Consider the following 15,354-nt stretch of genomic DNA (forward strand, 5'->3'; position numbering starts at 1 on the left):
TTAAGATCCCACTTCTAGGGTGGTGATAGTGGTGAGGTTTGTTAGTTCTTTGATAAAAACAGCCTAAAATGCTTAACAGTACCGTTTAGAACTGCGAGTTGCTAGAGGAAAAATACCCAGAGTTAAACAAATTATATTTGTGCCAAAGTTGGCTGTTTGCTTTATTTCAAGTTACATATACTATCAGGGAATGTTTAGCTAAAGAAAGTACTTTAATACTTTACGACAGGTTTTTGTGTAAATATATTTTTCATTGGCCTTTATTATGCTTTCACTTGCAACTAAGATCTGGATTATATCATAAATGAGAAAAAGAAATAGGGCCCCGTAGGCCCATGTTAATATTTTGAGCTTTGTTAATGTTTTATCATAATTTTATTTATGTTTGTTTTTCATGTGATGCTGTGATCATTTGACTTTTAAGCATGATTTTATTGCTCACTGAATTAATACTGATTCTCTTAAGTTCCTTTTAGCCTACACTTATTCTCTGAATTAAAGTCTGTTGTACTGATGGATACAAATTAAAACTGTGACTTAACGTTGTCATGTATTTCTCATTTTGGCTTTATAATCTGTAGAGCCCATGGGAGCTTTTTGGCCAGACAGTCTAACAAGCATAACAAAAAAGGAGCTCTCTAGTGTTTATATTGCTTTGCTGATAAATATGTGCTGTAATTCAATAAAATTTATTTTGTTTTTCAGTTCTTTCAGGAGGACCATTGCCTCAAGGCCATGAATTTGAACTGTATGAAGTAAGATTTCACTGGGGGAGAGAAAACCAGCGTGGTTCTGAGCACACAGTTAATTTCAAAGCTTTTCCTATGGAGGTAAGAATAATAATCATCTCATAAAAATGTCTTGTTCTGTGATGTGTTCAGTGACTTACTGAAAATGGTAGAGTTCAAAAGCGGATACATAGCTTTCCAATTTTATCCATTTATATTAAGATTAAAAAGTACTTAATAAAATGTGTACTCGGCCAGGAAACAAAGCTTTCCCCCTATTTTACTGAGGCTGCAGTGTATATGTAGGTGAGCGATTGTCCGTGGCAGTGATCTGTTCTCGTAAGTTTCATCCCAGTGTTATTACTGTTGGGAGAGTTGTGTTGCTTATGCAAGGTTAGTGGTCACTTTTGTAGGTAGTAAGCAGATGACAAGCTGGAGGTGAATAGCTGTTGGAGAAAGCTCAACAGTAATTAAACATCTAGCTTAGCTCATTTAGAATTGGTAGGTTGGTTTTATTAACTTCAATCTACTGGAGAGAGGAGGATTTGTAGACAGGGATTCTTTTGTCTGAAGCATTCCCTTTCCCACTTACCTTCTTGGTTAACTTCTTCTATTTCTCCAGTATCCAATTGAACACTCACATCTTCCATGGGATTATTTTTCCTTCCATAGGTAGAATTCATTTCTCCTTCTGTCCTCCTGTTATATTTGATAGATTGCTGCCATGCTGATCCTATGGACTGGTACATATCATGCTCTCTGTCTTGCTGATCATGGACCCCCATCATCTAATCCACTGCTAGGCATATCACAGACAAAGAGTTCATGGGGATGAGGTTGAGGGATGTTTGTGTTGGTCCCCGCCTTGTAATACTTTGCATGAAGAACCTCAGTTCTCCTCAGGAGACAGCCCTTCAGTGCCACATAAGGTGTTTTAGTTACTTTCTTTGTTGCTGGGACAAACTACCAGACCCCCAGGACTTAAAGGAGGAGAGGCTTATTTTGGCTCACATTTTCATCCACAGTTGGAATTAGAGAGGGGCCAGGACAAAGGAATGCTGCTCCCATCGTGGCAGCCAGCAGGCAGTGAAAGGAGGAGCCAGGGAGGGAGAGACACCCTTCCAGGTCCTTCCCTGGGTCCCGGTCCATCTCCTAACAGCAGGTCCACTGTAGCACCCCTGTAGTTTGGTCACTTTCAGAAGTCACGCCTCTGAGCACACAGGCTCTTGGGGCACACTGGAGATTTTTTTTTTTTTAATTTAAAAGGAAAAAAAGAAAAAAACAAAACAAAACAAAACAGTGTAAAGGTACAAGTAATACAGAATTACAAAAAAAACAGTAAGAAATCACTAGTTAATAGATTACATATTATCATCTTAGAAATAGTTGTTCAAGTTACAGGATTAAAGCATACAAAGTGGCATTCAAACAGTGAGACTGCAAACAGTTGTGTTCAATGATCCAACAAAAACTCAGTAATATGGTCATCTATCTTAACACACCTAAACACACTTGCAGTTGTATCCTTTAGAGCACTTTTTTTCCCTCTATTTTTTAAGACAAAGTTTACACATTTTGGGTTTTATTACCCCCATAGTTCTTATTACTTTTTTTTTTGGAAGAGAATAAAACCAAATATGACAAAATAAAGCTGTCAGTCAAAACCAAGGATAGACATAGCACATGATGTAAAAACAGAGTTCAAGGTTATCAACAATGGTTACCATAATGTGGAGAGTTAAACAACAACATAAGGGTAAGTATTTCTTCCTTCTCTCTTTTCCTGCCCCCTTCTTTCTTTCTTCATTGTCCTCTGTGTAATATAATCCATTTCTGAGGCCTTAATTCTTAATCATTTCAGCCAAGGTTTTATCTCTCTCTAGATTCATAGACAACAATAAGTAGATTTTCTGACTTTTGTGCTCAGTAAACATGACAGATTAAAAGCAATTAAGCCTTAATAAAAGTGTATTTTGGAGACGACTGGAATGTCAGTCTTCTTTATCCATTATTTATCATTGCACGTATACTCAATATTAAATATAGAATTGCTCATGGCTGGATACCATGGCCAGCATTACTACTTTGGTGACTGGAAATTACTACTGTATAATGTTACATAAATGATTTATGGCTTGTATTTTAAAGACTAAATTAGAATGTTTTTCAGGGTTACTTCAATTATAATTAGAAAACCTCTTTGGAAGCTGAGAGTATCTACTCCATTATGTGGTATCTATATATAATGCAACACTATTCTGTTCTAAAGAATGGCAACTGTGAGACATTTGTAGGAAAATGGATGCACCTGAAATATAATGTCCAGTGAAATAAACCAGACCCCCAAGTTTAAATATCATATGGCTTCTCTCATTTGAGTGAGCCAAAGTTCAAACAAAAAGAACAGTAAAGCTGGATAGAAGGAGGCAAGGAGATTAATCTCTTGCAACAGAGAAGTGGCCCAAGGGGAAAAGAGTGAGGAATGAGGAGGAAGGGAAGGGGAAATAAGTGGAATAAATACTGCTGTATACAGGGACCTAATCACCTCAGTTAATGTAAATGTTATGTGCCCTAGCCATGAGCTATGATCAGCAATAACAACAGAATGAAAGTGGAATAGGGGAGTTGGAAGAGGACAGAGGAAGGAAGAGGGAAGGGAAAGAGTAACCTTCTTATTTAGAAAGAAGCAAGCCGTGGCAGGTACCTGTAACCACGCTCCGACGTAGACTGTAAACTGCGTGAACTGCAAACATGTCGTAATAAAATAAAAATTAAAAAATATTTTTAAAAGAAAAAAGGGGGGTTTAAATTAGGTGTGGTGATACATGTGTATAATCTCAGTACTCAGGAGGATGAGGCAGGAGGATTGAAAGTTTGAGTTCCATCTAAGCTACTTAGACGTGGTCTCAAAATTTAAAAACATTGAAAAAGGCTGGGGATGCAGCACAGTGGGAAGTACCCTGGATTTGATCCCAAGTACCAACAAAAAAGCCCTTAAAATTGAAAGGTGAAATGTTTTAAGGAGAGAGGAAAACACCAGAGTGTGGTGTGTTGAAGAGCATATGAAGCTTGACGACAGTAAGGGAAGATAATCTCCTTGAAGGCTGTCCTGTGTCCCCGTTCAGAGAGCTGTTTCTCATTGCCAATAGATGCTCATTTCCTGACCTTAAAACAGCCCTGGCTACCACACTGGGTCCAGCCAACCTGAGAGGAAAATTCACACCGAGCACATCAAAGAGGAGAGACAGCATGGAACAGAACAGCTGGAGACTCGTGAACCTGCTGGGCTGGGGTGGGCAGGGGACTGGTGGGACCCGCTGGCCACTTCCTTGGGTTTGAAAGAGTGTTTCGTTATTTGGTCCCAGCTAGTCCTCGGGCAGACTGTAATAACCCTGTGTTTCTGTAATAACCCTGTGTTTTAGATTGATGGGCACTATGGGTAGGTGAGAACTTCTGCGGGGGACTTCGGTGACTTCGTGGGTGACATGCAGTTTCCAGCCTTGGGAATTTAATTAGTTGTGGGCATCCAGGGCTCTGTATTCTTTGTTGTGCAGTTTGAATTTCTGAATGAAATGTTGAGACTGGTCTGGCTGCTTGGTGGTGTTTTATCAGGTCTGGTCCATTAAGCACAGGTAGTGAATTTTTTTGATTGAAGATTAAATTCTGAATGTGAGGCTTTATTTCTGCAGAAATACTTATATTTAGGATAATGGAATTACTGGCTATAATTTTTCTAAAATAGGTGGTGATTAATATTTATATTATTTGTTATCCCAGATTACCTTTGATGCATACTAAAGAAAATACTAGTACTGGTCATCTGATGTTTACCAGCAGTTCTGTGACACTGCATGCACAGATGTGAGTGTGTAAGGCCAGGAGGAGATGACTGCAGGTTAGAAGGATAGAGTCTGTGAGTTCTGAGCTGTGCCTGAGATGGACTTTAGGCTGTGGCTAAACAGACGAGAAAGGGATGCTGTGGGACAGAACGTTCCAGAAGCAGTGGTGAGTTGGCAAATGCAGTTGCTTAGGTAACTTACTTTTGGTCTGCACAGTGACGGAGAACACCTTACACACGAACATGGACAGCAGGACCCTGGAGAAGAGAGGATGGGTACCTTTTGGAACATTGCTCTAAGATGTTTTTTCTGAGTGTGCTGTCCATATTTTATTTATATTTCAAGACTAACTTTATTTCCAAGTCACATATCCATGCTCCTATCTCCAGTTTGTTGATTTTATTTAAAACAAACATTAGAAACAAGAATTTTACCATGTCTGTTAAACTGTAGTACTCAAGATGACTTTTCACAGAAATCTGTCCACCTGTCTCCCTTTGACTTCTAAAAATTTTTCGTACAAGTACAGTAACAATCTTGAATATATTTTTTGTACTACTGGGAGTCAATGCCAGCGCTTCAAAAGCTAACACAATGTATAATTTCTAACAGTTGCAGCCATAGCTGTTTCAGTAGGCTAGCTGGATACAGCACACCTTTTGTTTTCCTTCCTGGGATTTTTAGTTTTTAGACATGAAGAGCTTCCACAGCCACTGAATACTTCCCACAGGGTTTTCATCCTGTAAGCCTAAATTCTGTCAGGAATACCCCAGGTTTATTTCTAGATGACAATGCCTTCAACAACAAATAATAACTGTGCTTCGTTTCCTTGCCCCCTGTGCAAGATGGGTGTGTATGTATTGAATACATTCTTCTAAATGGGTTGTGGTAACCAACTGGAATCATTTTATTTAATTTGCAAACTTTTTGCACAGTGGTAATCAAGACATTAGCATGAGTAGGAGGCTGTCCATTAAAGGCAAATTGGAGATCAACTAAAATCCATGTTGTATGTTCTCTGGTAGCTGTGGACACTTCTTTTCTTTAACAATATTAGATGTCTTGGCTTTGATGCCATACCTCATTGGCCATTTCACTATAACCAGTCTGTTCTGTGCATCCACCATTTTACTGGGATGATTTATTTTGTTCATACAGACTTTTTATTATACATTTGGAGTTTTTGAATATTTAGGTTCGAGGTTCATATTTCACTTACATGCTATTTCTGTACTTTATCTGTAGACAGCATCATTTTTTTTGCTGTTTTAAGAAAGCCTAGTTCTGTGGTTGGTGTAATTTTTGGAAAATTATGATCCATCTACACATGAAGAATAATGTGCATAATTCTAGAGGGGAGTGTTCCTAGGCATTTAGCTCTCATGTTGGGTAACTATAATTTAAAAAATAGTGGGATACCAAAAACAAGACCCAATTTAAATTTTTCAGAATAAGAATTTCTGTGTCTCTGCATCCATCTCTCTCTGTCTCTGTCTCTGTCTCTGCATCTGTGTATGTCTGCATCTTCCTCTGACTCTTGTTTCTCTCTCTCTGCAATCTTCATCATTTGATAAAGAGAGGAGCATTAATAGCCAAATGTACAAAGGATGTGGTCTCAGAATAAACGATGGGCCCATAAATTGAGAAGGCAAAGCTTCTTAAAAACTCATGTCATTATTTCTGCTTTTCTCATTTCACTAATGATACATGATGGTTTGCCGGGGGTTAGTACTAATTCTGTCCACAGGCTACTAGAAATAACATGGTGAATGACTCTATTGCTCCCTGGGTCAAAGCTTACAACTTAAAAATGAATCGCCCAGCACCAGCTCCTGCTCTGTTGTAGGGAAAACCTTTATCTTTACGCACATTGGACCTAAAGAGCTGCTGTCGTGCCGTGTACTCTGGAAGGACCCAGTGGCAAATGAGCCACATAACAGCTGTTGATGGGAAGTTGAGACATTAGGTAAACAGAAGAACAAATGAACAAGCAAACAAAAAATGTTCACTGTGCTAACTAGGGTCTTTTAACTGTGAAAAGTCCAGGCATTGGCTTCAAAATAGGCCATCAGAGATGTTCTGAAGACTGTAACTCATTAGATAGTAGTAATCCTATATCTTATATTTGGCTTCTTCCTCAGTACTGCCTCCAGCAGTGTCCCAGGTTTTCAGAAATGTTGTATTATTTTCTTTTCTCAAAAGGAATATCTTCCTTCAAGGGTTCTTTCGGTAAAAATGAACGAATCTTTAGTCATTTGCATATTTGAAAATGCACATGTATTCTTCTTCATGGGTTTTACTGCTCTGGGGGAATCCTAGGAAGAATTTGCTGAGTTAATACTGAAATTAAGATCTTTTCAAGTTATTTTATGTCCAGGAATATCTCAAATGGAGCTTCAGGTTTGAGTATCTTTTCTAAAAGAGATAGTTGCAGTGAAGGAAGTATAATAGGAGGACTTTATGACACAGAGTGTAATGCAAATTAAACATGTACGATGTATATTTAAGAATTTTGGATTTAAAAGAAACTTCTGAAATTACTTAGTTCAAATGCCTATCTAATACAGGAGAAATCTGATGATCCAAAAGTCAAGCACCATGGAGCAAGTTGTAGGAAACCATCGGTGGTCTGGGTGAAGAAGGGTATAGGTTGCTTAATTAAATATTTCATTTAAGGGCAGATTGCCCTGTACTTGGCCCTTTTGCTAATGGTTTAATGGATACAGGAAGCACAGTGAGCTTTGTGTACTTTGCTACACCAGCACAGCCTGGCTTGTCTGCAGGAAGCCCAGATGCTGAAGCTCTCTGTGGCTTGTCCTTGCATAGGAGAGTAGTTATGAGGCTGGGGAGCCAACCAGTAGAGTGGCTATGTGAAGGTACGGGGTGGTGTCACCAAAATGGGGCTCCGGAGCTCGAGGAGAACTGAGGGAGATCTTAGCAAATCACCAGATCCTGCTAACTTTATCAAGGTTTCTGTGCAGATCTGGAGAGAAAGGCCACTAGCTCACACTCGTCACAGAAAGCCTGAGAACCAGCTTCTGCCAAAGGAGAGCTTTTTTCTTTCACTGTCCAAAGCAATTCATACTCAACTCTAGTGTGATTTTTTTTGGTGGGGTGAGATTTTATTTTCCTGCAGCTCGTTCTTTGGACTACAGTTGCTTTTGGGGAAAGAAGAAAGGTTGCTGTTGAGAGGGAATATTCAGCTTCTGGGTATACTTTTATTGCTTTCACCATAAAGAGGGACAGCTTGCCTCTAAATCTGAAATTACTATGATTATTATTATTTGGTACCCTGGAATCTCCTGCAGGGCTAGAAGATTAGGCTCCCGGGATAAACAGATGAAGGAGTTAGAAACTTGTTCTGTTGCCCTTTCAGTGGTCATAATTGCAGAGACTCTTCAGATCTTGGAGAAGAACAAACAAACGCATTTCTGTTTCCTGAATTCTAATGAACACTTGCATTTTTACTCAGTAAAAACACACATTCTGGGTTTGATTCATCATGTTTATTATTTCATTTATTAAAATGTATTTTGTGCATAAACCAGAGTTTGCTGAATAGAAAGTAAATTTTGATGTTGAACAAACATAAGTGTTCTTTTAGCTACACCATGTGATGGAGTGGTCAGCTGTTCCCACTCAGAGACATGTGCAAGGCCAATATGACCTTTGGAGGGTCACTTTGAAGCTACTTTTGATTTCATATGTGTGAGTATTTCTTGCAGTATCTCATTTCTTTCATTGTTTGAAGATACAGAAAAAGTTATTTTGGCAAGGAAAATTTGAATGAAATAATTTTAAAAATTTTTTTTTGTCTTTTTCATTTTTTATCGGTACCGGGGATCAAACTCACGACCGCCTGCTTGCAAGGCAGGTACTTATGCCACTGAGCTAAATCCCCAGCCCTGAATGAAATATTTTTATATTATAGCCAACTATGATATAAAACAAATTTGTAGAAAAACTAAAAATTAGCTCCTATAAATGAGTGTGATATATATATTTCTTCTTTCCCCCCAAAGCAACTTTAGTCCAAAGGACTAGCTGCAGGAAAATAAAATCTCAACCCTCTACCATATATATATGTGTGTATGTATGGAATTAATATATGGGTAATTGCACATTTGTTGCAGATTGAAGGTATTTTAAATAGGATTCTAATGGGGCTGAATTTTACATTAAAATGTATTACCTCGCATTATGTCTTTAGAAAATAAACTGATTTAAGTAGATTTTATGATCAAAAGCCTAAATAATCATACCCACTGCTCATCCTTTTGCTGGTCCATCCGTTCGTCTACCCGTCCAATAGGAAGCATGTCATGAGAACCTCTCTTGACCAAGTGCCAAGGGGAGAGCAGTGAGTGCAGGAGACAATTTAAGAGCTCTTCTATGATGCAAGGGTCAAAGGCAGGGTATGTAATTTGTGTCCTTTTAATCTAAATTGTCACATGACATTCCTTTTAATCTGTCTATGCAGCACTCAAATTCTGGCTGCTAGAAGACAGTAAGATGTTGGAATGTAGATAGTGTATATCATTTGAAATATAAATGATTGCTAACCACACAAAATATTAATCACCTGGTACGTGAAAGACATTGTGCGAGGTAAAACTCATCTATAAATTGCTGTTAATTTCAATGACAACCCAGTTAGAACCCTTGAGGGACTCAGGGTAAGAAAGTGGCTGTGATCGAGAGGCGTTAAGGTCGGTGTTGGTTCTGGAAAGCTGCTGGGAAACTCGGACAATTGCTGCTGCCTCTATAAAAACAGTGTGGCAGAAAGTCACAAAACCTGGACTTCAGCCCGGATCCTGCAGTTGGGTGAGCTGGTCAACCTGTGCTGACCTGGCTGTTCTTGTCTGTGAAAAGGAAGAGAACTTTAGCTCAAAGGTTTGTAGCGTCAACCCTTCTGTATATCATATGAGTAGTAAGAGATGGGAAAACATCACAGGTGAATTTTTGGTTGTGATAATAAAATACTAGTGAAAATTTTGTGAAGAGAGATACAGAATCTTTTTTTATTGCTACAGATGCAGAGTGTGAATGGAGAAAAATTATAAGGCATTGTTTTCTGTTAAAATTTCTCTTCCCCCTTTAGTTAGATATATTCTGTTTCATAAGTCTAATCAAGATAAATTTCCTGAGCATTTTCCCCTGATGTCCTTTTTATTATGGTTATGCATGCATATGAATTAGAATTATTAGCTTATTTTGTAGAGAAAATGAAATAAACTCTGCCTAGAGAAAGTTAATTGACTAACAATATAATCCTTCTACATAAGTGAGAGGATAAGCGGTTGTTTAACTCTGTGCAGTCATGGCCAGGTTTTAGTTTGTTTTTGGCAGTTGAGAATGACCACTTAAGGACTGGGAGGTGTGGAGCAGTGGTGGAGGCTCTGCTTACAGTGCACAAGGCCCTGGATTCACTTCCCAGGACTGTGGGGAAAAATTGGTGCAGGGATATTTGCAAGATAATTGTGTTCTTGTCAGTGCTTTGCTGTGCTTGAATACATTTCTAAACTATAGAGTATTCCACAACAAAAGCTCCTTACTGAACCCTAACAGCAACATAAGCCTGTCCTTGGGTGAGATGGTAAACATTTTTCAGTATGTGATTAGCAGCCTGCTCCCGTGTTGTAATTTATGAGTCAAAGAAAGCCGCAGTTTGATTGTAGTTCACCATAACATTTGCCTTCTGACCTCGGCATAGTTGTTTAACCTGAGTTCATCAATATATGAAGTTATTAAAATTTCCCCTCGCTTATGAAATAGAAAAATACAATAGTGTACTGTGAGAAACATCATACACAAAATTTTCTACATAGTGGTGGAAAATGTTATTAAACAAAATCTGGTATTCACTTGAATCCTTCTCTTTCTTTCTTTCTTTCTTTTATTTTTAAAAATTTTTTTTGGTAGTGGTGATTGAAACCAGAGTCTTTGTACTGAACTACATCTCCAACTGTTTTTTTTTTTTTCTTTCTTATATTCAGTTTTGAGATAGTCTTGCTAAATTGCCAAGGCTGTCTTTCAACTTGCAGCTCTTCTACGTAAGTTTCTTGAGTAGCTGAAAGTGTAGGGCCGTGCCACTCAGGCTGCTTGAAGTGCCTTTTAAAAACATTTTAAGGACGTGAATGTAGGCACTGAATGTAAATAGTGTAACTTAGGGTAATAGAGTTTTGTTTTATTTTTTGTTTGGAGGCCTCAAAAAGAATGAATAAAGAAGAAATCAGGATTTTAAATTGTTGAACATGAACATCAGCTATAGAAGGAAGCCATTTATTCTAAGACCTGGAGAGTGATGAGTGGACCTCTTTTTATTCATTAATACATTTGCTTGTGGACCCAAAGGCAAATAAATTCTCTAAGTTCAGATAGCGAATCATAAAACTTCTGGATAGTAGAGCTTCTGCAATGGAAGCTATTGTGTGGGCTAGTGCACGTATAGAGCTAGTGCATTGCCCACGAGTGTTCAAGGGCCTGCATCGGTGAGTTCTCTGCGGTGAGCCATTGGAAAGAGCCCTGTCACCAGCCTGAGCTCTGAACAAATTGGGAAGTAGAGGATTTTTAGAATCATCAGATGGAGAGCAAAAGCGTCATTGCTTTTGAGACTAGAATGCTGTTGGACACACAGCTTGGTACAAGAAAGGAGAGGTCTACCTGGCCTTAGGCAGGTGGGCACACAGTTATAGGCTCAGGAGAAAAGGAGGGGGTGAGACCCAGGAAAGATTCTTCAGTCGGCTTCCTCAGAGTGGGTAAGGTTTCACAGTTAGAAATGAAAGAAAAAGCAGGGAGTTAGCTGAAAGATAGAAAGACCAGCTTTGTTTAGGGAAAATACGCCTTTATAGAAACTGGGACTAGGAAAGAGACATTTCCTGTTAGTAAGGCACTATTTAATTCTCCCTTTCCCCCTAATGCTCTGTGACACTAAACACTAGCAAGAAAACAGGCAGCTCTGGGGGTTAGTAAAGGACATCTTTTGGTCCTTTTTCTGCACATTGGTTCATTTTACCCACCCAGGACCATGCCGATCCCTTCCTTACCTAAGATAGCCACACAGTTTTCCACTTTCTGAAAAGATTGGAGGTAGAATGGGGTAAGCTTTGCAGGGATTTTCAATCATCCTATGGTGTGTTTCAGTTTTTTTCTATCTTTCTTTCTAATTTTGTTAGTTGGGTTTTTGGTCCAATTCATCATCCTTACCTGGCGTTATTTAAGCCATAGATAATAACTAGGGGTACTTATTGGATGATTCCATGTTCAATAGTTGTGACCCTGGTCCAGGATTTAAGTCACTAATCCTCTTCTGAATTTGGATTATATAGTGCTGGAAATATTTTGCAATGATTTTAAAAACAAATATCACTTATCTACCTTGTTACAGGGAACAAATATTACAGATTTTTATCAGCGGGCATTGTTCTGAAGGAACTTACCAGCCCTGACTTACTTGTTTAACTGTTTTCTCACTGATTTAGAGGTAAGCAGTATTAAAAGGTCCTATGTGCAGTGGCTGTGGCTTCTAATAGAATAAAGGGCAGCACTTGCAGTGAGCTCTGACCTTCCCCAGTCGGGCTCCACTGGGCTGCTTCCTTTAACAGTTCTTTCTCTTCCAGAAGCTGATTACCCTACGATCAAGTTCAGAGAAAAAAGTTACTGAATTCTGAGTCTATTAGGGAGGAAGACGATGGGGTGCTATATGGACCCTATATACCATTCAGTTAACAAATGTTTTAGTGTCTGTGTTTAAAGCTATACCTTATAAGAAATATGAAAATATAAGAAAACACTTGTTTTTAATGTCTTTAAAGTCTGCTTCAGTGAAGTGAAAGTACAGCAAAAGATGCGCATGTAAAATCAGGACTGAAGGTTAAGTGACAGTGGAAATCAGTTCATACACACTTTGGAGCACCTCCTGTGAATTTCCATGTGATCGAAGCTGAAGGAATGAAAGAGACTGAGAAATCTAGGACTCAGAGAAGTTCACATTCTCTACAGGGCAGCAGGCCTATTTAGAGGTGGCTATTCCTGACGCAATCCTGGCTACTCAGGAGTTTGAGGCAGGAGGATGCCCAGGCGCTCAGTGAGTCCATCTCCAGATGAAAGTGAAAAGGGCTGGGAATGAAGCCCTGCGGCTGATTGCTTGCTTACCACACTTGAGCCTTGGGTTTAATCCCTAGCACTGGGGAGAAAGGTATTTGTCTGGAAAATACTTTAGGGATGGGAAATAAAGAGCAGTGCAGGTCATTGAATCATGGTTTTCTGACAGGCTCAGGGAAAGGAAAGGGATGAGTTTTGTTGCTGGGCCTGGATGATGGAACAGAAGTTCACAGGATAAATAGGTGTGCATTCCAGGTTGACAGAGTAGCAGGTACTAGGGCAGAAATTCTTGGCTCTCACTTTGTGTAGAAAAAGGCATTAAATCATTCTAGAATTGGTTGGAGGAGGACCTACTCTGGTCTGGGATTTACATTCCACTTTCTTGAAGCCACTGTGAATCACTAGCACTTTCAAGTAGACAGATTGCTAAAGGCTGGTGTTGGGTGGTGAAATGGGAATGGGAAAAGAAAAGCTTTAAAAAGAAGTAGATGTGTAAGCTACGATGGGACACAAATGCACAGGGCTAGAGGAGTGATTAAGAAAGGCTGAAAGGGTGCTGAGAAATGGAACTGATTTATGGCATTGCCTGAAATAGAGTTGTTGGAAGAATGGTGGGTGGTATACCATTTTATAGGTGAGTATCCTCATACAGGACGCTTGGACCAGAAGTAGTTCAGTTTTAAATATGCAAATATTTTATAATGTTTCCATTAATGCAAATCAGGAGGTATTTTAGAGATGGGATACAAGGCTAAACAAGAGATTCGTTATGTTTTATATTCACTCCATGCATATGGCCTGAGGTAACTTTATGCAGTAGTCTTAATAATAGTATGCATGAAATGAAGTTTCATGGTATGACATTTTCCACATGTGGTATCATATTGGTGCTCAAAGGGTTTTGGATTTTGAAACACTTTTGATTTCAGATTTCTGGATTAGGATTGCTCAACCTGTAATAGAAAAGGAGGAGAATCAGAAAGTGAAGTGCCACACCGGAGCGGGGAGCTGATTAACTTGAGTCTGTGCTCTTGTAACAGTGGTGTTCAGGCCCATCGTCTTAAATGATGTAAAGAACTATAGCAGTTGGGGTCATAGCTTCTTGATAAGTTTATAAAGATGCTCTTAGCTGCAGTAAGGTGAAAGGATAAAAATGTTTAAAGGTGTTAGTATACCGTTATGTAATTTGAGTCTTAATCAGAACAGTGCTAAACTCTGTCCAACAGAGGATGAATTAAACTAAAGATTTTTTATTTGTTGTTAATAGGATTTGATTTGTATTGTTAAGGAAAAATTAGCTGGGGAATATTTATTCCCTTATTTAGTCCAGCGGTCATAATTTATCAATCTTTACAAGGTAATATATACTTATGCTAAGGTTTCCAAAGCAACAGCTAGCAGAACCTCTATAATCTGGTGGTGCTTTTTGAGGAGCTTTGTGCTGACATACACACTCCCTAAAATTGCTGCAGCTTGCTATTGCTGGTTCCTGCTTCTGTATTCTCTCTTTCCTTGTCATGCCCTTCCCATGCTGTAAAATTTTTCAACATCGCAGTCTATAACTTTTTAGTGGGTCTGGGGACTCTCATAGCTTTTTGTATTTTTATACATTTTAAAATGGTAGGAAATAAAAATAAAGAATATTGACAGTGAAAGCAACAAATGAAGGTGCATCAAATTGCATGGATTTTATATGTTTATATATAATTTAATGGAGATTTATTTTTGAGTTTAGTATGAAAACTCGTCTGTGACCAAACAATATAGAATTTTATTTTAGAATTTGTTTTAGTGACATTATTGATCTGGGATGAATTATAATAAGCCTTTGAATGATTAAACCTTTGCTTCTTGATTTCAGTTAAATTTGATCCTTCATTATAAGAAAAATTAGACTTTATTGCTGGTGTCTTATTTTAGAAGTATTTAAATTGTGTTTTTCATGAGTAAATAAAGTTCTATGTGCCATAAAGAAGCAAGAAACATTTTTTGCTATTTTCCATTTGTGAACCTTTCACTGAAAACCTTTGCTCTGGTTTATAATATGTATATGGTGTTTGAAAAAGAGCCACAGGATATCGTTATTTAACACTCAAGAGTTACATATTTTTTCACATATTAACTAAATATTTATTGAGCACTTATTATGTATATATTTCATGTATCAATACTTACTGACCACCAACTATGTATGTTCTAGGTAATCACAGGTACTGGGAACACATCAGTGAAAAAAAAACCAAAATCACTTCCCTTGTAACAGTTTCCTTCTAGTGAAATGCAGTCCACTTCCTTGATCAGAAGAGGTGATGCCAGTTGAAAAGCTTGCTTCCTCTGGGCAGTCAGCATGGACAGAGAGACATAGCCAGATCTGCTGTTGTGTGCACATGTCACCTCTACCGGAGAGGGTGCCTCCCTAGGTAACCAGTGCAGGTAGGGAGATACAGCCAGATAAGCCCTGTGTCCCTGTAGGCCACCACTGGAGACCCTTGCTTCCTTTAGGCAGCCAGCGCCCACCTGAAGAATCAGACAAACATACTCCTGTGTGCCAGCTGCCTCTGGGGGAGTCCTGGTGTAGACATGCAGGCTGAGAAAAAGCAGCCCTACCATCACACAGCCTGGCTATTGGGGAAGCCTCAGTGTAGCTGCATGGGTCTGGCCAAGCCCACCCCATGCTCTGCTAC

General features: G+C 38.8%; 1 protein-coding gene across 1 annotated transcript in view; it reads left to right on the forward strand.

Annotated features, from left to right (window-relative positions):
• The window catches only part of Ca8 (carbonic anhydrase 8), a 109,193-nt gene that overhangs the window by 17,986 nt on the left and 75,853 nt on the right, over window positions 1–15,354 (forward strand). The window contains exon 3 of the mRNA XM_063258462.1: window positions 706–830. Coding sequence (XP_063114532.1) covers window positions 706–830 — 125 coding nt within the window. The remainder of the gene's footprint in view (window positions 1–705; window positions 831–15,354) is intronic.

This window comes from Cavia porcellus, unplaced genomic scaffold (genome assembly GCF_034190915.1).
Source record: "Cavia porcellus strain 051 isolate PalLab524CR breed Dunkin Hartley unplaced genomic scaffold, mCavPor4.1 scaffold_11, whole genome shotgun sequence".
Classification (NCBI taxonomy): Eukaryota; Metazoa; Chordata; class Mammalia; order Rodentia; family Caviidae; genus Cavia; species Cavia porcellus.